This window comes from Chelonia mydas, chromosome 5, assembly GCF_015237465.2.
Source record: "Chelonia mydas isolate rCheMyd1 chromosome 5, rCheMyd1.pri.v2, whole genome shotgun sequence".
NCBI classification, from domain to species: Eukaryota; Metazoa; Chordata; order Testudines; family Cheloniidae; genus Chelonia; species Chelonia mydas.
This window is the reverse complement of record NC_051245.2, coordinates 87,600,161-87,624,608: the sequence shown is the minus strand read 5'-3', so window position 1 is coordinate 87,624,608 and position 24,448 is coordinate 87,600,161. Positions and strand designations below refer to the sequence as shown.

Here is a 24,448-nt window from a genome sequence, read left to right as displayed (position 1 = left end):
TATTTTTGTGTGGCTTAAGCAAAATGGATCAAATTCTGGAGACTTTATTCAGTCTTCACTCAGGCAAAACTGTTGAAGTTAATTGAGGCTTTGCCAGGATGAGGATGAAGTAAAGACCACAGAATATGACCCATGTTTTGTAAAACTTGACCAACAGTCTACTCTTTTCTGGATAGTATATTAGAGAACAGGCTGTATAAATGTGTGTTACGTACTGTCACCTCATTCATATGCCATTTGTATCTTTCTCTTTTTCTCATTCTTTTCATGGTATCTCCCAGGCTTTTCTACTTAACTCTCACCTAAGTGAGAGTTCATTGTTTGTGTAAGTACTGTACAATTGCATTCATACCACAGTATGAATGTTGTAGATCATTTGTGTTCTGCTTATAATCATCTCTAACTCACATCCTGTAGTACTAAAGAGCATCCAAAGAATTACCAAGAATCTTTGCAAGTAGTTGCTATTACTGACTTAAATGTCATTCCCAAAATGGTTTCATAGTTTATAGCTGATTTGTTAGTGTTGTTAGTGATATTTATCATGTTTTAAAAAAAAAGAAAGAAAGAAAGCCATATAGTATCAGTATTTCTAATATTATTTGAAAGGGCAAGCCATCCATATTTATGGGCTATAGACAAATCACATCAACCAAACAGTCTTTAAATTACACACACAAGTGTGTAGATTGTTTTTAAGATGGCAAGTGTACTCTCAAAAATGACCAGTATGTCAGGAACATAAAATTCATCTCTGCCTTATGGTACAGTAAGAGCACTTTTCCTGAAATTATTGTACTCTGGGTGTGTATTTTTCTTTCTCATGAAGCATTTGGTGGAAGGCTGAAAAATCCATTGTATGTTGTCCTGGTGGCCACCCATGCTGACATTGTGAACCTTCCTCGCCCTGTTGGAGGAGAATTTGGATATGACAAAGACATGTCATTGCTGAAAGAAATCAGAAACAGGTGAGAAGAGGAGCAATGCATTTTTTTTAATTTAAATCCAGTATTAAAGCATGGAAATGCCAAAGCTGGTTGTTGATTTGGGGTGTTACATATTATTTACAAAATAACATTCATTGATCTGTATGGGAGCAAAGAAAATGCAGTACTTTGCTTTGGTTGCTGCTTTATATTGAAAATGGTCTTGCAGTATAATGTGCAAAAATGGAAAACACTTGATGGTTTTAAATGAAGTAGGTTGCTTCACATCTTTAAGTATTGTAGCAGTCTGAGAAAAATAGGTGACTTTATTTATCAATGCTCCAATACCCAGACACAATGGAGTTTCATCCTTTAAATTAAGATTAAGATATCTAGTATGCAAAAATAAATCTCACAGATGTATTATATATACAACTTTCTAAAGAGCTGCATGGCAATATGGACGAAAAAGAAAATGAACCAAGTGTCCCTAGATGTTGGAAAGTCCTAATGCCAACCACTATGAATTGCAGAGAGAATAGCGCTGGTTTTCGGAATTAGCTATTTTCACAGACTAGTCTTCCAACACAAACTATACACAATTCACAGCAATACCATAATATGAGGAACCCTTCAGGTCTTCTGAGTAGGATCTGTTGTTAGGAAGAGGATGTAAGGAGAAATATATCCCCCAGATTTCTAGTATTACTGTGTTAGGGCAATTTCCTGATCTACTGAAATTGAACAATAGATACCTGTGTATAATCCTTAGAGTTTCAGTCAATAAATATATCTCATTGCTATGCTTCTAAAAGCAAATATAAATGTGGAACTGTTTCAAATAAGAACCACCAAGTGAGCTGAACTCATTAAAAACAAATCATAGCTATAACTTTTATAGCAGTACATATAGCCAGTATGTCTACTTGTTATCCCTTGACTCTGCTGTAATTCCCTTTTTATAATATATGTGGAGACCTCTTTTCCAGTGCTTACATGAAAGAGTAACTTTTACTTTCAACAATTCTGTTATCTTGAATAAAATATTAGTTACTAATATACTATGTTTTGCTTTTAGTATTGTGCATCATATCCAGTATTTAACTTCTTACTATTCTTGTTCATTCCATTTTTCATGATTCCCTTAAAGCTAAAGAAAAGTTATTACACAATTTATAACAAATTTACAGTTGGGTAAATTAAAATAAAATTTGGTTTGGGACTAGAAATTAATAAGTACTATCTGTTTCTCTCTTAGGTTTGGAAATGATCTTCAAATTTTGGACAAGTTATTTGTTTTGGATGCTGGAGCATCTGGCTCTAAAGATATGAAGCTTCTTCGAAATCACCTACAAGAATTAAGAAGCCAGATCATTTCTGTGAGTACTTACCTGAAGGCCTAGGCCTAGAACTCCATGTGAAATTCTGGTTTTGAAGGAAACTTGCATGGGGAAGTTATTACAGGACTCTTGCTTCTGGGGCGTCAAAGGCTGGGCACATACACAATGGAGTTCAGGAAGAATAGGTGCAGTTTCTTTATTTGAACGCTCTCTGGTGGCTAATTCAGAGACACTTTCAGTTGATAATGAGCCTACAGAAACTCGGGTTTGAAGGAAATAGGAAGAAAGCAGTTTTTCCTCTCTTCAAAGGGACACTGTTAGGTCAAACTCAGCTGAAAATTGAGCTTGTAAAAATCAGTTTTTATAAAAACTGTCTCCATGATTTTTTTAAATTCCAATGGAAAAGCTTTTTCTTTTTTTTTAAACATGCCCCTGTTGTGTAGCAACCCAAACATTGCAGTGTCATATCAGCCCATGTGAATCAGACAATCCAGTTGGCTAGAAATTATTGATTCTATTCTTATTGTCCAGTGTGAGAGAAATGCAGAAAAAGTCACCAAGCAATATAAATAGCCAAGAGTAAATTATATCTTTTTTTGTTTTTTATTATCAGAGGTGGGGTTTGTAAGTTGGAAGGATATTTTGTTTTTTAAATATTTTAATTTATGTGTGGCCTTAAAAGGTACTTTGGAGTCAATCCTGCATTGAGTAGCACAGGGGCTTATTATAATCATTAAAGTTCTTTAACCCTCTGAGTTACTGGCTCTTTAATAAAAGAAAAGGAGGACTTGTGGCACCTTAGAGACCAACAAATTTATTTGAGCATAAGCTTTCGTGAGCTACAACTCACTTTAACCACAGGTTTCTGATATGCTTCACAGTCTTTACATTACCTCAGTCCTAACAGCTCAGTCCCAGGTTTTCTTATTTGATAATTTCTTTAAAGCTTACAATTCAATTACAAAACAGTTTCACAGCCTCTTGTCCCTGAAATAAGTCGGTCTTTGTCTACACAGAGGATTTTTCTAAAGAATTCCCGTTGTTGCTAACACCAGTTCAGTTGAATTAGTGTTCGCTTTAGTGGGAGCTCTAGAGTAGGCAAGTCTCTGAAGGCTGGAGCTATTTTACCAGTGTGTCAATTAGATTTGCGTCGTACAGCAGGTTTAACAGATGTGGTGATGAAAAAAGGTCCAGTTACCAGATTCCCAGTTGTGTTAGCACCAGTTCAGTTTAACCAAAGGGAAAATAATCCTATATTTCCCCAGTATAGATATGGATTCTCAGCTCCTGCTGCTATTCATGTGTGTTCCATGGGAGCCAAGAGACCCTGACCCACCAATTCCCAGTAATGAACCATGAAGCAGAAAGCTGTACATTTCCTCAGATAATGATTGATGATTTGCAGTGACTTTAATACGTTATTTTATGTAAGATATCACAGCTGGGACAGCTGCACCAATTTTAATGATAATGGGCCAACAATTCCTTATGAAAAGCTTGTGTCTTGAATGGAGACCCCAGAGAGGTGTCATAGGAGTCAGAGGATGATCTGCCATAAACCTTCTCCCACATTTAAAATGGTCAGTCAGTGAATCTGAGACTGTGCTTTTTTGGTGGGGGAGTAAAATGGAAAAGTTGTGACTTTCAGTTTAAAGCTGTGATTTCAGTTCATAATTGACCCAGCTTTGACTTCAGTGACTCCATTTCTCTTAAAATAAATTACAGAGTAATGTTATGGACACTTCCAATATTTTGCTATACAAGTAGATTGTGTGTTACTTAAAGAACACCACGGCAGAGCTAACTGTTATCTGAACCAATGGAAATGTAATTTCAGAAATATGCTAATCAGATATATATTGATAATTTTCCTAGAGTCATACTCTGAAAAATATATTTGCAGTTTCTAGCTAGGTAAAAGGGCAGTAGCCAAGGGATCACGTACCCAGTGGTAAACTGACCTAACTTCTGCAGCAGTGTTCCCTTAGGCCTGATCTGCACTTAAAATTTAGGTCAACATAACTACAGCACTCAGGGATATGAAAACCCCACAACCCTGAGCGCTAGAGCTATGCCGACCTAGCTCTTGAGGTAGACACAGCTGGGTTGACACAAGAATGCTGGAGGACGTGGTGTTGCTACAGCAATGGAAAACCTCTTCTGTTGGTGTAGGCTGCATCTTACACTCCAGGGTTATGCTGGCATAGCTATGGCACCGTATCTGTGCTGTTTTTAATCTCTGTAGTGTAGACGTGGCCTTAGTTTCTGTGGCATTCTGATGCAACAGGCTTTTAATTCTTCAACCACTTCATTTGCATTTAAAAAATGAGTTTTATTATTAATTAAATATGAACCTGTAAAATGCAGTCGGCATTGTAACACGGGTGTTATTTATTTTGATATTAAATTCATTCTATGTTATGCTTGCCCCAAAGTTTCTTATTTTTCAATTAACTACCGTTTTTTGTACTTGCAACACACAACTGCATTGTAGAAGTTGTGGGGATGAGGAGCTGTTGGTACTTCTAGCACATGGGAGGTGGTTTGGGATTTCACGATAAACTCCTTAGTGGTGTGTTTCTGCTAAAAAGATCAGCAGTGAAATAATTAACTGTTGATAATTTAAACTATTTTTTGGTTTCGCAGTTAATCCCCAGGTGAGTGGGGCAGTTGATACCACACAAAATCATTGTTTCAAGTTGTGCGCAGATTAGGCGAGAAAGCACTTAATTGGTTCACATTCAGATTTTCTTTGTAGTCATGAAAACAACAAGGAGTCCGGTGGCAACTTAAAGACTAACAGATTTATTTGGGCATAAGCTTTCATGGGTAAAAAAACCACTTCTTCAGATGCAAGTGGTTTTTTTACCCATGAAAGCTTATGCCCAAATAAATCTGTTAGTCTTTAAGGTACCACCGGACTCCTTGTTGTTTTTGTGGATACAGACTAACACGGCTGCCCCCTGATACTTTTGTAGTCATGGTGGCTAGAAATTGGTGTTTAATGAAAATTTAGATTCTAGAGTACAATTTTTCATCCGGGTGGATTCTGTGGCAAATTCTGCAGCTGTGGAATACACAAGTCTTTGGCAGTAGCTCTTTTTCTAAACAATTTAATTCAGTTTTTGTCAGCATAGTAGAGGTAGAACTACAAATTGATGTCCATTGTACTTTTGTTAGATTTGTCCACCTATGACTCACCTGTGTGAGAAAATGATTTCCACCCTCCCTTCTTGGAGAAAAATTAATGGACCCAACCAGCTGATGTCATTGCAGCAGTTTGTATATGATGTACAGGATCAGCTTAATCCATTATCAAGTGAAGATGATCTACGGCATATAGCCCAGCAGTTGCACAGCATAGGAGAAGTAAGTAATGTTTTTTCAAACTGCATAACTATGTAGTGACTTTATGTTAAAGACAGAATGCAAGTAAACAAATTCAGATTGTTGATTCTACACAGTATCCAATTGAGTTTCACCCATCTGGAGCAAAGTGTATTCTCTGCACCTTTTTAATTACTTTTTTCTTTAATTCAGTGGAGAAAAAGAAGAAAATCCTAACCAGTTAGAGTGTGTGAACTGTGAGTGGTTTCCAGTATAAGGATGCTGAATTGAAAATGTATCAAGCTTCTTGGAGGAACTGGCGGGTAGAGCATGAAAGGAAATCTTGTGGAGGAGAAAAAAAAATCATTTAACAGCACACCCAGTCTAGAAAGCGAAAGTGAATTCAGCTAAATCAGAAAAAGGCATTCTTATTATGAATAAGAGTGTTCGCAAAGGGAGCTATTCCAGAATAACTATTGCAGTTTGAATTCACACTATATCTAATTCTGGAATAACTTCCTTATGTGGACAAGCCCTTAGTTGTTCATCCACAGTGCAACTTCAATCTGAAATGTGAGTTAAAAATGGCTGAATAAATTGTTTTCAGATTTGGTTAAAGAAAAGCATTCTCTGAAGCCATCTATGCCAAACGTGTACAGACAGATACTCCTCGGATAAAAGGGGGTTGTAATAAGTGATGGACCAGCTTTCACAGCAGCGGAGTTAAGCAATGACTGCACCATCCTGGTATCAGATTTTGTTTCTAAAATTAGAAATCTGAATCAGCAGATTATTTCTAGCTCACATTGTTTGTTTAAATGAATTAAACAGCAGAAAAATGTTGCACAACAAGATATTTAACTTGTTAAAACCTGAGATTTCCAGGTAGTTCAGAATGTTCTGTTTTGACAGAATCTTGCTGTGTTCTCAGCAAAATTCCTTAATTATTCTTTCCTCAACTTCCCATTCCAAGACAACATACTCAATGCAAATCAACCCATACAGACTTCAGTTATCTTTTGTCTTATGGCTCCTGTGTATTTGTTTCATTGAACATTTCTTTCTTTAAAAGAGGAAGAGTTCTGTGTTAGACCTTACTCATTATAAAAGCAAATAAAATAAATATTCAGGACAGGGGTGAAATAAAATGCTGAACTTCAAATGAGATAATAGCTAATACAATTACTCATAGGCTTACTTTGCTGTAGCTACATTATTGTAGTATGTAGTGACATGGCAAAGCATTCAATTGCTCGAAGTTGCATACCTGTTAAGGAGGCTTGTGGTGCTTTCCTTGCTTGTCATATCATTTCCTACTAATTTCAGCTATACCTCCAATCCTATATTTCTATTCTCTGTGGCTAGATTTTTGTTTTCTACCAACATTAAATTCCGTGTAAGCAAATGACTAATGCAGATAGATGCAGGTATGAACTTTGAATGTGACATCCTGGCTCTTACATATCTGGTGGCTTAAGAGTTGAATGTGAGAAGCTCTGAAACTGTGCCAAAAATGCTGTTCTCTTTTCAGCTGCTGTCAGGGCCAGGGCAAATGAGGAAAAACTGCATTTTAGGCCAGAATATTTTCTATGTCCATTGAAAATTGTTGGAAGTGCAGAAGAAGATTTCTGCTAAAATAGTTTGAAAAAAATCTTAGTGAGCCATGTGCTGTGATGGCTTTGTCAATAAAACAAGATAAGAGCTGGATCCTGATTTTGTTTTAGGAATATGAGAGGAAGGAAATGCACTATTATCTTGCTACAGTTGTAAATCAATGATGTGACTGGTGAGTCAGCAAGCCATAAGAGCAGCTCTACTGTAGACTTGTACTTTACAAGATATAATTTGTAATTTTCCTCTTTCTGAGCAGATAAACATCATGCAGAGTGAAACTGTCCAAGATGTTGTGCTCCTGGATCCTCGCTGGCTCTGTTCTAACGTCCTGGGGAAAATCCTGTCAGTGGAGAATCCCAAAGCCCTACATCATTACAGAGGTCGGTATACCATAGAGGACATCCAGCGCCTGGTATCAGACAGTGATGTGGAAGAACTGATACAGATTTTGGATGCCATGGATATCTGTGCTAGAGATCTTAGCAGTGGAGCAATGGTGGATATTCCAGCGCTGATCAAGACTGACAATCTTCACAGGTCTTGGACAGATGAGGAGGATGAGGTTCTGATTTATGGTGGTGTTAGAATTGTTCCTGTGGAACACCTTACCCCATTCCCTTGTGGAATTTTCCACAAAGTTCAAGTGAATCTGTGTCGGTGGATTCACCAACAGAATGCAGAGGGAGATGCAGATATACGTCTCTGGGTAAATGGATCAAAGATTGTGAATCGTGGGGCTGAGCTTTTAGTGTTGCTGGTCAACCATGGTCAGGGTATTGAAGTTCAAGTTAGAGGACTGGAAACAGAGAAGATCAAGTGCTGCTTGCTTCTGGATTCTGTTTGTAGCACCATTGATAACTTAATGGCCACAACATTACCAGGCCTGCTGACTGTGAAACATTATCTTAGTCCTCAGCAGCTGAGGGAACATCATGAACCAGTAATGGTCTACCAGCCTAGAGACTTCTTCCGGGCACAAAGCCAGAAGGAGACATCATTGACTAATACCATGGGTGGTTATAAAGAAAGCTTCAGCAGTTTATTGTGCTTTGGATGTCTGGACATCTACTCACAGGGAGGTCTAGGAATGGATATTCATGCTTCTGATCTGAATCTTCTTACAAAGAGGAAACTTAGTCGACTTTTGGATCCACCTGATCCTATGGGCAAGGACTGGTGCCTTCTGGCTATGAACCTGGGCCTTCCTGATCTTGTTGCAAAATACAATACAAACAATGGAACTCAAAATGATTTTCTCCCAAGCCCAGTCCATGCCCTTTTGCAGGAATGGAGCAATGGCCCTGAGAGCACTGTAGGTATCCTAATGTCTAAACTGAGGGAATTAGGCCGCAGAGATGCAGCAGACTTTTTATTGAAGGCATCATCTGTATTCAAAATGAATTTAGATGCTAATGGCCAAGAGGCCTATGCTTCAAGTTGTAACAGTGGGACATCTTATAATTCAATTAGCTCAGTAGTGTCACGGTAAGAACAGAAGTTTTGCATGGACAGTATCTTTTCAAACTGCAGAAAGTGTAAAAGGTACAATATGAGGTTCTAGACATACTAATTTATAAGCTTCTATATCGAAGGGTCTTTATCCCTCCCTATCACCACCTTTTATGTGAATAATCTTTCTACTTTTAACTGTGAACTGTTGCTTTTTATTTTAGCTATTAAAAGGCTGGTGTAATTCTGGTGTTTTACAATTCTATTCTGATATACAATGTGCTGCTTAATATTGCCATTTTAACTGGGAAGTCTAACTTTTGAATGATGTACTATAATCTTTTTTTAAAGAAATTCAGTTTTCCTAAAAGGAAGAAAGGTGCACAATCATCCAAAATATGTGTTATGTCCTGTTTCATCTTTTCATCATATTCTTTGCTTAACTTTTTTACATTTGTAGGGGGGGGAAAACACCAGTTATGATCAATTTGCTGGAATTTAACACCATATTATTTATAAATGGAAAAAAAAGTGAGTGCCTTTTGCAGAAGAGAGTGTGGTTGAATTGAGTGATTCTGCTGAAGTTATAAGAAAATGCTACCTCTGTTTCACTGTCTGCATGCTGATCGTTGCAAGTGGTGCTTGCCTTTTTTGTTTCACCTGCAGCTTTAAGACATTTGGTAAAGATAAATTCATTATTTTACAAACAGTTCTCGTGTTGATACTATGTGTACAAATGCATAATACTCAATCAGCTTTGATTTCAATCGAACCATAATGTGAAAAAATCTGTTAAGCCTACGGTCACGCTTCATTATGTCCACACATCTCAGGTAAAACTTCAGAGTTGTAGAATTCACCAAGACACGCATAAAATGTTGAGTACTGCAGAATAATAATTGTATAGCTGTCAGTTGTCATTTGTGCATAACAAACAGTTTTCCACTTTTAGATCCTGGTTTGTTTATTTCCTGTACTTGAAGATTTAAAAAAAGGAAGCATGGTTTATTGCAATCAGAAATTTAAAATTGATGTGAAGGAACATGACCCATTCTGTTCTGAAAAGCATGTAATTTTAATGGTACAATATATGTGTATATACATATATACTGTATGTGTGTATATATATATTAATAGTATTATTTTTTCCTTAATCTTTAAGACGTAGTAAAATTTTAAAGGATTTTTTTTTTACACAAATAAACTGTTGCCTATTGCATCCTTTTCATTTTTTATTTCCTGGGTGCACGCATATTTTTTTAACCCACAAGTTGTCAAAAAATTTATTATTTAAGGGCTTAATCCTACAGGAGCTGTGCCCCTCCTATGAGAATCTGGGCACCTTCAACTTGATTGCAATGGGAGCTTTCAGCACCTTCCAAGATCATGTCTTAAAATACCAGAACTCCGGGAGGGGAAATTTTTTTTTTAATGCCGCTTCTGTGCAATAGATTAGATTCACTTTTCTTTTGAAAAACAACAAACGAAGCAATTTTCCCTTTAGTCTCCTTTTTGTTTGCACAGTGGAGACTAAAATAGAAAGTACAAGTCATCATAAAAAGAAGAATCCCAGTCTTATTTATTATCGTCCAGTTGGCAAGTAGGGGGAACAAACACTAGTTAACGTCCCTTTTTATTAACGATAGCAGTTTTTCTAAATCCACTTTGCATCACTGGGTGAATTAGAGAGCTCTAGTACTTTAAAAATATGTAAATGTTTGTATTTTGTCTCTGCCTTTGCAATATATAATTATTTTTATGAAGTTCTGCATTATCCACAGAGTTTGGAAGCTGAATGTTATGTATAAAGTAAGGTGTTTAACACAGGTGTTTTAATTTACTACCTAGGTGTACAACACTTCTGGGGCTAGGTGATACAGTGAGGTAGTGCACTAGTCTTCTGTCTGGAGACATGAGTGCAGCTATAGAATTGTGTCACAGGTAAATTATTGATGAACTCATCTTCAGCCTTGTCGCTGTCACTGAAAAGGGTTTGTAAGTATAGATACACCAGTAGAGCTATACCAGCAAACTCCACCATCCCCACCCCTGGAGAGACAGCTTATACTGGCAAAAGGACTTTTTTTGCCAATATAATTGCATCTACACTCGGGTTTTGCTGGCATAGCTATGTCAGTTAAGGCTGTGATATTTTTCCACATTCCTGACTGACCTATACCAGCAAAAAATTTAAATATAACTCAAGCCTTAGATGCTAGTATATCTCAAAACCACTGTTAACCTCAGCACAGCCATAAGCAACATTGCAAGTAAGCAGAGAGGTGCATTCATGTAGGGGAGCTGCTTGCATTATTATGCCTGATCCTTTGCCAGTGATATTAGTCCCTCATACTAATGATCTCTTGGTGTTTCCCTTGCAAACCCCTTCTTTTAGAAGTTTAATATTCAACCATACCAGTTTGTTGTACGCTGAAAATGAACTTAGATGGTGCCAGATTCAGAGGTGATGTAAGAGAGTCTACCCTGGGGTAACTTACACACAGGCAGCCTAGCCTGAGCATGTATAGAGAGAGGTCCTCTAACTTATCGCTTTGTACAACTTCCTATTAGTTGCTTTTCCTTTTAATTGCCATTTCTTGGAGTCCTTCAACATATTTAAGTTGTATACCTGTTTAAACTCCCTTGCAGCCATGTAAATGTGTAACTTACACAGTCTTTACACACCACCTATGAGTATGGCTCAACATCTCAGGCTTTTTGGAATTTATTTGGAGAATCTGAAGAAAAACAGTTAGCTCCCTTTTGCGTTAAAGTACAAAATCGAAACCAAAATTATTTCCCCTAAAATAATAGAGTTCTTGGGACTCAGAATCATATTTGCTTGTTGCAAATTTCATTATGGCCATTAATATCTGTTGTGTACTAGCTACTTTACCTCCTTAGGAAAAAATAAACTGAGTTAATTCATTAAGCAAAGTACATGAACTTGTGGCCACATTAGCAATACTATTTCCATTCATCTACAGAAGACGAGAAATTTTGTACATAGAAGAAAACTACACCACCGCTCTCCACCCTCACCACTACAAAATTTATGGTCAAGATTTTAAAAAAACAGTGCCCAGAGTTAGGCTCCTTAATCCATAAGTCTACACTTTCAAGTCACCTTCCTACTTATCCTCCTTTGCCAAGCTTCATGTTGTCTCCTGTCTCCTTCGCTCCGCCAGTGCTCCCATTCTCATTCCTCCATTTATCAGAGTCTCATACAATTGCTTCCGTGCCCTCCATGCAATCCCTCTGCATGGTACAACCTCCCTGGCCTTGTTTGCAAGGCCTATCCTGTCTGCATCAGACCCACTTCTGCTGTGTTAGGAATCAAGTTGACTTGTATATAAATTGCCTGTTGTTATTCACCTAGCCTCATGCTTTACATGTTTGTCCATAAATTGCTCCTTGGGGAAGGAATCCTCTTTTTTTTTCCCTCACATGTTTTGACAGTGTCTAGCACACAGGCACTACTCATAATAAATAATATTTAGGCTCCTAAAAGTTCTGATTTTCAGAAGTGCTGAACACACAAGGACTTCAGTAGTTGCTGCTGGCTGTTCAATACTGACCTTTATTGAAGTGCCTAAAGTAGATTTAGCAACCTAACTTGGGGCACAACACTTTAAAAAAATTTAACCTATATTTCTATGAGCACCATCATTCCTTGTCGTGTGTGTGTGTGTGCGTGTGTATATATATATGTGTGTGTGTGTGTATATATATATATATATATATATATATATAGTCACACATGGGAGTTATGGCAGACTGAAGTAGCATATGGGAAATGTCCTCCCCACTCTATTATTAGACTTGATTATTTATATATTGTTATGCTTTCTGTTAATTTCATCCTCTAGTTTTCCTAGTATGACTTATTTATCTCTATCATTCAAGCCCTGATCCTGGAACTCCAGGAAGTCAATAGGCCTCCACGTGGGAGCAGAAGTTTGCCTACTGAGTCAGTTGCAGGACTGGGACTTGAGGCTGTTTTTACCCTATGGAAACTATACTGGCATAGCTATGTTGTCATAACCCTGTAGTGTAGACAAAGCCTGTGACACAGATGGGCTTTTTCTGTCAATGTTGGAACACCACCTCCCAGAATGGAGTTAACTACATTGATGGGAAAGGATTCTTCAGTCAACATAGCTGAGTCTACACAGGGGTTAGTTTGGCATAGTTATACTGGTGAGGGGTGTGTTTAAAACAAAAACACAATCCTGACCAATGTACATATGCCATAATTTTTAAGTGTGGAATCTCTGAAGGGGCAGGGAGTTGTCTGACTTGTCGTCATGGGCAGTGCCAAGCACAGATGTGGTGAACAGTTAATAACAGTATTAGTATTAGGCTTAACCTTACAAGATACTGAGCGCCATCAACTCCAAATTCTTTGTTGAGAGATGGGGATGCACATTCTGCACCTTGTAGAATCAGGCGCTTAGCGGGCTGTTAGTGATGTGGGGGGAGATTTTTTGTGTATCTATTGGCTAACATGGGGTAGAGTTTGGAGGAAAGCTAATCTTGGATAAAAGTATGGCTGTTTCCCTCAGTTGATTTCAGATTTTTTTTAAAGTTTTTATGGGCTTATACTTTAGCTTGCTGAACCAGCCAGCTTTGTGCAGACAGGATATTTTCCTTTATTTCACCAAGCCCTTAGGTTCTGGCAATGGTGTGTTTCCATTTCCTGTGAATATAGCTCTGGGAGCATGCATCCATGGTCGTCATGATGAATCTCTGGAATTTGCATATTGCATCATTCCAAGTGCAAAAGTTGGTAGTTAGGAAAGTAATAGAAGTGAATAACAGTCATCAGATAGCAGTGGTCTGAGTTACTTTCTGTAAATCATGTGCTGAATTAGTAATGTTCAAAAAGGTATTGCTTCATAGTGCATTGTCCTGGAACTGCATTTTTTGACAGACTTGCTTAGTAAAGCAGTGCCAATGGATTGTATCTTCTTCACTTACTATTTTATTTCATTGCCATTGATTTTTCTTTTTCAAGTGAGCTCTGGTTTATAAACTAAAAATTATCTTTAAATTTGCAGATCATAACAATTAATACGTGTTGGATTTAATTTAAACATTAAACCATTACTTTGTGCTAAGTCATGTTGCCATAGTTACTGTAACTTGCAACCATCTTCTTTATAAATATTTGATCAAATTGTTCCTTACAGGTTTCAGAGTAGCAGTCGTGTTAGTCTGTAGTCACAAAAAGAACAGGAGGACTTGTGGCACCTTAGGGACTAACAGATTTATTTGAGCATAAGCTTTCATGAGCTACAGCTCACTTCATTGGATGCATTCAGTGAAGTGAGCTGTAGCTCACGAAAGTTTATGCTCAGATAAATTTTTTAGTCTCTGAGGTGCCACAAGTCCTCCTTTTCTTTTTGTTCCTTACAGTTAATTTTTATTACCTGAGGTCCTTGTTTTATATTTTTATTAGGGAGAAAGATTTCCCAAAGCAAAATCCATTTCTGTACAAGTCTGGCAAGTGTGCCTGCTCTGTAAATGACACATAATTTCAACTAATTTTGTGATTGTGCTTTATTAGCCAGATTCATATTTTGAATCATTGAAATCTAAAGCCTGGTATAATATATCTGTAGAGTGCAAAAAAGTGGCATTTTTATCCTTAATTTATATCGAGAGGAGAAGCTGGGTGGTCTTGCTCAGTTTTAAGGCATGAGAATAAAGAAATGAAGATGTGAGGACACAATTTCACGAGTACACATGTCTACACAAATAATTAATATGATGTGTAGTTTAGTCTCTAACTGTTCTGCAAATATTTTAAATCAAAAGAAAAAATGCTCCTATTAATAGAAACACTGCTTCATTCATACAGAGAGTGCAGAGCTGTCCTGCCTTCTGCTTTTTTTTATTTTACCAAGTTACCTCAATGGGTATTTTAAGTTTACAAATCACTCCAAGATTTTCTCTTATTGGATTCAGAGGGTGCCTTACTCATATTTTGGATAGTGAGAGGGAATTGGTTAGGTGGTTTCCAGATCTTGTAGCCCCATGTCAGAACTGCTGAAGAAAAATTCAAATTCCAGTAGAAGTAGCTTCAGAATAGTTTATAATCTTTCATAAGGAAAGTGCTTTGAAGGATTGTTTCTGAACTGCACTGAACTGGTCTGCATGCTGTATGGATGTGCAGTCGGAGAAGGATCAGAATTCTTCTTTCACTACACCACTATAAATTCAGAGTACTCCATTGAACTCAGTGATTTTGCAACAGAGGGCAGAACTTTGGCTCATAGTTTTTACAATGGAAAAACTGCACTGACTCTGAATCACTCATTTAGAATATTTAAAAGTGCAGCTTTAGTTTTAAGACTTGTATTGTATGATTCATAATAAATAACCCAACTCTGTATAGTTGAATCCTGCTAATGAAATACCTGAATATGGATATTGAAGAGTACTTTATGTACTCCATAATCCATTGTAATCAATGAACAAATATGTTGTGTTTGTAAAGCACAATATTAATGTAAGGTAGGCAAAGATCTTCATTCATCCACTAGCCCAATTTTCATTTTGCTTTCAAAATAAATAATCCAGGCAACAACCCGAATTTACAACACAGTTATTCCAGGCCAAGATATATTCCAGACATTCTTGCTGTTATAAATGTTCCTATTTAATGAATGCATGAGAATTTGGATACTGAAGTATCTCACTGAGCATGTAGATGCAAGAAAGCAAGCATTTCAGGCATAACCATTTTCTCTATGTAATCAACTTTTTGGAGATGTTGCTTTTGGGCCATGCAGCACTGCCCTGCACAGGGAGCTACTGGAAGCTCTGGTTAGTACTTCTGGTCACTTGCTAACCAAGCCAACCCACTGCCTTAAGGGTACAGTCTCCACTCTTGTAGTGCCTGATCTTACTCCCTATGGGAGTTTTGCTTAGTTTTGAAAGAAGTCCTATTAATCCTCTTTAGTACGTGCAAATTATGCCCTCAAGTAATTGTGAGGACTGGAGAAAAAACAGGAGCATCCAGAAGGTCACCAAAATGAGGTCACTTGGGATGGAGGTGAGAGAAGACTTTTCTTCTTGAGCTATGGCAGTTTTAAATAATCAGCTGATACAACCCACAAACTGAAAGCAGCCACATGTTTTAGACTCCTTGTAACTCTGATGATTGAAAGAGAATTGTGAAATACTTTTTTAAAAAGTGTATTTAACACATTTAAAATATGCCAGATTATCAGCAAAGGTACAGAACCAATTTACCCTAAATTACAGTCCAGTATGGGCAGTGACAGTGTGAACTTCCACACAGGAATGTACCTCAGAGCCAACAGGGAGTCGGAAATGTCTTGCATACATTTGTGTAGAGCAGTCTGGAATTGTGTGGTGGTGTAGGTAGGCATGGCAATGAGTTCCGACTGCTTCATGTTCAGAGGAATTCATGCAGGTATTTAGGCCTTCCACGTCCCTTGTCATGTTGCATTTTGAGCATCTCAGTAAATACAGATTTTAAGAATAAATTGCATTTACTGTTTAAAACAGTTAACACACTTATCTCTGAGTCCTGTGCATGGGCTCTCCGGAGCTGGAAAACCCACGGGGGAAAATTGGTGGGTGCTCTGCACCCACCGGCACCTCCCTTCCCCAGCTCACCTCCACCTCCTCCCCTGAGCACGCCTTCCCCACTTCTCCCCCTAGCTCCCAGCACTTGCCGCCGTGAAACAGCTGTTTCACGGGGTAACAAGCTGTGGGAAAGAGGGGGGAGGAGGCGGGGCTGGAGTGGGGATTTGGGGAAGGGGTCCAATAGGGGCAGGAAGGGGGCAGAGTTGGGGCGGAGACTGGGGAAGGGGTTAGAATGGGTGCAGGGCAGGGGTGGAGTCAAGGGCGGGGGGGCGCAAGCACCCCCAGCACCATGAGAAGTTGGTGCCTATGGCCCTGTGTGAGGCTGCAAAGGTGGAACGGTCATGAAGGGGGTCTCGCCCTGCATTTTTGTGCATGACAAAAGGAGTCTCTTTTCTGGCTCCAAATAGGCCCAATTGGGGGTCTTGCTGAGAGGAGCAATTGAGTCCCATGTCAACATGGACTCACTGGCCCGAAGTCTCCACACAGGTGACATGAAAGTGCAGCAGTTACAACTGCAGGCACAGAAAAACTGAGTTCCGCAGGCTGGGAGTGTGAATTCTGTGGCTCCTACTCATCGGTTCCCCTCACACAGTCGAAGCAGAAAGGGGTGAATTACTCACCTGCTGCTATTAGGTTAGTTAATTTCTCTAAAGATAACGTTTTCTGTTGTAAATAGTAAAATCCACCTGTTAATCGACCGAGATACTCAAAACGCAACATGTCTACACTATGAAAGTAAAACTGCATGTATTTCTAAGGATACTGTGATTACAAAGAACACGACACTTCCATGGTTAAACATCCAAACGGTACACTTGGTAATTATGACAATAGCTTTTAAATATTTTTCTATGTAAAAGTTCACACTGGGTGCTTAAAATGACTCTATGTTCAATAAATGTCTGACAAATACACCAAAAGAACCCACCATGTCCTGACCCTGTATATCAGGCGCCCAGGGCAAAACATACTTTGATACAAATGGCCATTCGGTCTCTGACTGAGTCATGCAGCAGCCGTTTAGAGCCACCACTGCAACACATGGTTGTGTTTATAATTAACAGGATTAAACACCGGAATGTTTTATGTCCTGCTACTTTGCCATTTGCTGCTGAGCAAAGCGTAATGATAAAGTTTTTTAAATCAATCCATTGAACGGTTCATTACAGCTTAGCTTTGGTTAGGAACATTAAATAGAAGCACATGTGAGAGGTGAGTGACATCTCAGAATGTATGAAATATACTATATAGACCAGCCTTGTGTGTTCTTTGTGTATAACTGTGAGATTCCCTGCTGAACTATACTTATGTACATTAGAAGTGCGAGAAGTGGGAACCAGAAGATCCGAGTTCTACTCCTTCCTCTGTCACAGACTTGTAATGTGGCTTTTGGAAAGTCAGGTTTTTAAGAGAGACCCTGCCCAGCTGCCTTTTCCTATGGGAGCAGTTAGTCAAATCTTCCCACTTGGATGGTTGTGTATCCAGTATGCCGGCGCTGCCACGTACTTACCCACCCAAACGTAGCATCTTTTTATGGGTTCACATTGTATCTGCAGAAAAGAGGCTGCCTTTTGAAAAGCTTGAGTGACATCCTAGCCTCACGTTAGTCAATTAGATTTTTGCCACTGATGTCAGTGTGGACAAGATTTTACTTCTGGGTCCTAATCCTTCTGGGTCTTGATCCCTATGGGTCTCATTACTCCTTAGCTGTAAAATCCAGTTCACAATAATTTAGAGGTTTAAAACGTCTTAATTCCTGGCTGTTTGTAAAGCCCTCCGAGATCCCGTTTTATAGAATTGCAAAGTATCTTTCCCAAGTCCCCGTCTCTCTTAGCTCTGAGAGGTTGTGTAGTGCTCTAGTACCACTTTTTAACCCCGAGGTGGAGATGTTTCCATAGTGGACGAAGTTGTTTGTAAAGTTCTTTGGGGCCTTTCACAAGGGTTCTCTAATCCGTATCTCTAATTCACTGTAGTTGATTTGTCAGAGCTGCGCTTATGAGTTGGACAAGAGTTGGGAGGATATGAAAGGATAATGAATGGGCACAGATGTGAAAAGTGGTGGTTTTTAAGGGGTCTGAATTTCCTTTGATAACAAGGGGCAAATTTTCAAAGGGACCTCAACCCAGCCTCTAACTTTGCACCTGCAAGTGCTGGGGCAACCAAAAGTCGGATTTGCATGTGCATTAATTGATTTGCACCCACAAATGCCTTCTGCACTGGAAAGCAGTGTTGGGCTGTGCCCTAAATCTTAAACCTGCACATTTAAAGACCATTCTTCAAAATCTGACACTACAATTGAGCCAGTTAGAGTGTGCCTTAGAGCCACAGCCATGCACTGGAGTGGGCAGAGCTATGGCACCCAAGTAAGAGCCCTGGGGAGTGCTACCACTGTATATTTCTCTCCAAACCCAACCAGTAGAGTTGGCAGGGCCCATGTTACTGTCGCCTCCTTAAATCTCATGATGTCATTTTGGGGCAGCTCAAGGCCTATCCAGGAGTAATCTTTGCACTGTGCCCACCCCACTGTAAAAGGGAATTAGGAGGAGAGCAGCCCAGTGAACCTGTTCACTACCCACACAGTGCCCAGTGCAATCTGATCCAAATCGCAGTTTAGACCATATGGTTGGTTAGAATATTTTCCTATATTTTTTCTGCATATCAGTGATCTACGTGGGTCAAGTTACTCTGCTAAAGTTACCGTCACAGGATTTGCAGTAGAGTAAATGATTAGAGTAAATGATGGCCTGCCACGAGACAGAGGCACATGACTGAACTGAATGAGTTTAAATGTTTGCTTTGCAAAGCTGTTCTCCAAGAAATGTGGAATATCTCAAGTAATTCTGCTGATGCTGTTAAAGTGACATGTATGTGATGCCTTCTGAGTCACTGTGTTGTCACTTTTGACTGCTTGTTGCTAGGCATAGCATTGCAAAACAACCTCTATATTCTGGTCACAGTGATGAATATTTCCATAATTATTATTTCTGTTGCAGTAGCCCCTGAGGACCCCAGAAAGGGATCAGGGCCCCATTGTGCTAGGCACTGGACAAACAAATAACATAAACAGTCCCTGCCCCAGATTGCTCACAAGCTAAAAATTAGAAAATGCATAATGAGGCATAAACTCACTAAAGGGCTGTGAAGAGAAGGTAACAAGACAGGTGCATTTCTAGAAATTATTAGTCCATAGTGATGTATAATCAGGGAACTGGCAATTTTCACAGTTGAGAAACAAATTCACAGCTTCCTGGAGTATAAGGCCAGAAGGGTATATTAGGTCATCTAGTCTGATCTCCTGTATATAACAGGCCATTAAATTGCATCCAGCTCTTCCTCAAGAGGAGTTCCTGTGGCTGCTCCACTGTAGGTGTCGGTGCGCCCCTGCGCCGTTGTTCGGAGATTTTTACAGCAGTACCTGTATCGGCCACGCATGTGCGGAGCCTGCCTCACATACCAGTCTTGTCTTAATAGTGCACATGCGTGGCCGAACTCCTCAGTTCCTTCTCCACCATCCGCCTGCCGGAGTCAGACCTACAGCAGACTCGTTAAAACTTTTTCTCTTATCCATTCTACATCCTTTTTTCCCCTTACTTTAGCACTCTAGTTACTAGATAAATTAATGGTTTTTTTAAAAAAAAAAATTTCGTTCCCGCTTGTTCCTCTCAGCCACCAGCCGACGCTAATATGCCTGGCTCCCCAGGATTTAAGTGGTGCACTACATGCAGGGACGCCATCCCTATCTCGGATGGTCACTTCAAGTGTATAAAATGTACTTCACTCCATGAAAGACTCAAGAACGACATTACTGTCTCCCGGTATCCAAACCCCTGCAAATAGGAAGAGACAATATAGATACCAACCCTATCAACTTCCATGCTACCCAATGTATACTCAACAAAGACCATATGAACAACAACGTCCGTGACCAAGATATCAATGTCACTGCACCAATTCATCGGCTCCATGTCAACCCCATTCCACTAATCAGCAAATTTGAAGATGTGACCGACTGACGGTATAGAAAACATCATCCCTACTTCAGTGCCCATTTCCCCCCCCCATCCCTTTTCAGGGACCCCTCTCACAAACAACTGCTCCACCAAGAGGTGCATCACCTCCTCCAATTAGGAGTAGTACAACCGGCGCCTGACCAACAGAGAGGAAAAGGGTTCTACTCCCATTACTTTTTAACACAAAAGAAAACTGAGGGATGGTGACCCATACTCGACCTCAGATGCCTCAATAAATTCTTTAAATAAAATTTAAAAAAAATACAGAATGGTGACTCTTGCGAGCATAATTCCAGCACTGGAGCAGGGAGATTGGATTTTCAGCCCTCGACCTGCAGGATGCTTATGTTCCTGTGACCATACATCCTGCCCACAGATGTTTTATTCACTTCATTCTGGGCTCACAACACTACCAGTACACGGTCCTACCTTTCAGCCTCTCGACTGACTCTCGTGTCTTTTTTCAAACTCCTCACAGTTATAACAACTCATCTCAGAAGGCAGCGAATCATAATTTTTACTTACCTTGACAACTGCCTTTTTAAAGCCAGGACCCTCCAAGAAGCCATTCAATCCACACAACAGACAGTCCAATGTTTCCATGTTCTTGGCCTGCGAAAGAACAAAGAAAATCTTCACTCACTCCCACCCAACAACTGGAGTTCATAGCAGCACATTTTGACTCATGCAAAAGAATAGCATCTCTCCCACTCCACCTTTTTAGCACTATCAACCTTTTCGTTCCCAAGCTGTGCAACAGTTCACAAGTGGCTGCACGAGCTTGCCTACAACTCTGAGGCCACATGGCCTCTTGCACTTTGTAGTCGGGAACACTCACCTCTTCATGAGGTGTTTCCAAAGCCGGATTCCACTGTCTACAGATCAAGTAAGTGTCCATGGTCTGAACAAACTTTTATACATACCTCCCAGAGTCTAGGACTCCCTCCACTGGTGGACATTGCCTCACAACCTTTGCTACGGGTCCCCTTTCTACAGGACGTCCCATCGGTTGTCTTACTACAGACACATCCCTTACAGTATAGGGAGTACACATGCCCCAATACACTAGCCAGGGTCTTTTGTCTCCTGCCGAGACGACCTTCACATCAACGTCTAGAACTCTGAACGATACGCAATGCCTGCCTCCAATTGCTCCTTTCATACAAAACCAACATGTCAGGATAATGACCGACAACATTGCCTACACCTTCTATGTAAACAGGCAATGTGAGGGGGGGCGTGATCCCACTCCCTTTGAACAGAAGCAATGAAACGATGGAATTGGTGTCTCGGACACAATGTCTGAATATCAGCTGCATACTTACCTGGCTCTCTCAATACCACTGTGATGACTTCAGCAGAAGATTTCCCATAGACCACGAATGGGAACTAAACGAGGAGATAGTACATGTGGGGATACCCAACCACAGACCTTTTTGCAACTGCAGCAAACAAGAAATGCCCAAGATTTTGTTCCAGAGTGGGACTAGGCAAACACTCCTCAGGGGATGCATTCATGTTCCCATGGAACACCGACCTAATGTATGCATTTCCCCGATACCACTCATACACAAATTATTGATAACAATATGAACACACCAAGCCAGGGTCCTAATGATAGCCCCACATGGCCCAGACAGGCATGATACCCCCTTCCTTACGAAGATGTCGCTTTCCACACCCATCTCACTACCCTCCGCCCGAATCTCTGGTCCCAACAACAGGGTCTACTACTCCACCCCAATTTAACCATGTTACATCTCAAGGTTTGGCTCCTTCATGGTTCTCTCATGCCGAGCGAACTTGCTCGGAACAGGTTCAAAATGTACTCCTTCTTAGCACAACAAATTCTACATGCACCACCTACCTTTATAACTGGACAAGATTTACATACTGGTGGGCTGTCACAAATGCCGCTCCTTTTTTCCGTGCCTCTCCCGCTAATCCTCGACTATCTATTAGAGATTAAATTCTCTGGACTGTCCCTGAGTCCCATCAAACTCCACTTGACTGCAATTACAGTGTTCTATGATGCCATCGATGATAGGACTATTTTTGCTCATCCCATTACTAAGTGATTGCTTAAGGGACCCCAAACCCTATACCCAGACATCAAACTGCCTAATCCATCTTGGGACCTCCTCTTAGTTTTAACATGCCTAACCCAAAACCATTTGAACCATTAGCCACATGTTCCCTCCTACATCTCTCTATGAAAACTGCATTTCTGGTAGCGATTGCCTGTGTGAGACGCACAAGAGAAATTGTAGCACTCATGGCACATCCGCCGTGCACCATATTTTTAAGGACAAAGTCACCCTATGCTTATTTCCTGAAATTCCCCGAAGGTGCACTCATCTTTCCGTGTCAACGAGCCTATCCATCTCCCTATCTTTTCCAAAACCACATGCAAATTCCTTTGAATCTACGATGCACACTTTGGACATGTGCAGATCTGTGTCCTCCTACTTCGACAGGACTAAAACCTTTAGGCGTTCCGACAAGCTATTCGTCCCCATTGCAGAATGCTCTAAGGGTTCATTTATCTCTAACCACCTACTTTCTAACTGGATCTAGAGTTGCATTTGTCTCTGTTATCAACTACAGAACGCGACTCCTACCTTTATCAGGACTTGCTTCACCAGATCCATAGTGGCCTCAGTGACCTTTCTACATAACGTCCCCCTTTAAGGACGTGTCCAGAGCTGCCATTTGGGCTTTTGAAAACACGTTTGCAAAACATTATGCTCTTACACAGGGACCCATCACCGATACACATGTGGGCAGAGCTGTTCTATCTACTGCATTCCTTCCAGATTCGAAATCCCTACCTCCTTGAGAGATGCTGCTTTTCAGGCATCTACAGTGGAGCACCCACAGGGACACCTCTTGAAGAAGAGGAGGAGGTTACTCACCTGTGCAGTAACTGACGTTCTTCGAGATGAGTGTCCCTGTGGGTGCTCCACTCCATACCTTCCTCCCCTCTACTTCGGAGCTGGGCAGCCCACCTCCCAGGTTTTCCAATAAGCCTGTCCTGCCGCTCTGAACAGCATGGTAAGGGGGTGGGGAGAGGGGAGGGGTGGATAAGGGGCAGGAGGTCCCGGGGGGCAGTCAGGGGACAGGAAGCGGGTGGGGCACCAGGGGGGTGGGGAGTCCTGGGGGGGGGGGGACAGGGAGTGGGAGGGGGTCCTGGGAGGGGACAAGGAGCAGGGGGGTTGGATGGGTTGGTGGTTCTGAGGGGGGCAGTCAGGGGGAGGGAAGTGGGAGGGGGGCGGGAGCCAGGCTGTTTGGGGAGGCACAGCCTTCCCGACCCAGCCCTCCATACCGTTTCGCAACCCCAATGTGGTTCTCGGGCCAAAAAGTTTGCCAACCCCTGCTTTAAACAATTGTGGATGCTTGGCATGGTGGATGTTACACAGGCATCCCCATGAAATATCAGATTAGAGTCAGGGTTCTGATCCTGGCCATCAAGGCTCTTAATGGGAAACTCCCATAGGAATAGCCTCTCCCACCCATGCAGTAACTTCCATGGCAGATAATTCCATCATTACTGCAGCATGTATCAAGGTGCTCTTTGTCCTCTGACCTCCCCTTCCCAGGTCCCCCAGCCCCTAACCACCCCCCCAGGAACCCACCCCCATCCAACCCCCCCTTCCCCATCCCCTGACCGCCCCCCCACCAGAACCTCCACCCCATCCAACTGCCCCCTGCTCCCTGTCCCCTGACTGCTCCCTCCTGGGACCCCACCCCCTATCCAACTGCTCCCTGTCCCCTGTCTGCCCCCCCGGAACCCCCTGCCCCTTATCCACCCCCCTGGCCCCAGCCCCCTTACCATGCTGCTCAGAGCAGCATGTCTGGGAGCCGCACTGTCCGGCCGGAGCCAGACATCCTGCCCTGCAGGAGTGCCCCAGAGCGCTGCCCGCGCAGCTCGCTGAGGCTGCGGGGGAGGGAAGGGGCTGGGGGCTAGCTCAGGGGCCCGGCAGGACGGTCGGGCCATAGTTTGCCCACCTCTGGCTTAAAGGGTGGGCTGAACATTTTGAACTAGCTGAATATGTCAGGACTGCTGGTGTTGTTTTCAGCTATAGTATGTTGCAACAGTTGAGCCTGGAAGTTATAAATGAATGTGGATCACTGCAGCCAAATCAGCATCAAACAGGCCTAT

At 41.0% G+C, this 24,448-nt stretch overlaps 1 protein-coding gene across 8 annotated transcripts in view; it reads left to right on the top strand.

The window, feature by feature from the left end:
* Positions 1-9,053, top strand: part of DAPK1 (death associated protein kinase 1) — a 122,777-nt gene extending 113,724 nt beyond the window's left edge. For all 8 annotated transcript variants that reach the window (XM_037901746.2, XM_043546420.1, XM_037901747.2 and 5 more), the window contains 4 exons: positions 830-968; positions 2,185-2,305; positions 5,447-5,635; positions 7,464-9,053. In XM_037901746.2, coding sequence (XP_037757674.1) covers positions 830-968; positions 2,185-2,305; positions 5,447-5,635; positions 7,464-8,696 — 1,682 coding nt within the window. In that variant the 3' untranslated portion in view covers positions 8,697-9,053. The remainder of the gene's footprint in view (positions 1-829; positions 969-2,184; positions 2,306-5,446; positions 5,636-7,463) is intronic.
* The last annotated feature ends 15,395 nt before the right edge of the window (positions 9,054-24,448 follow it).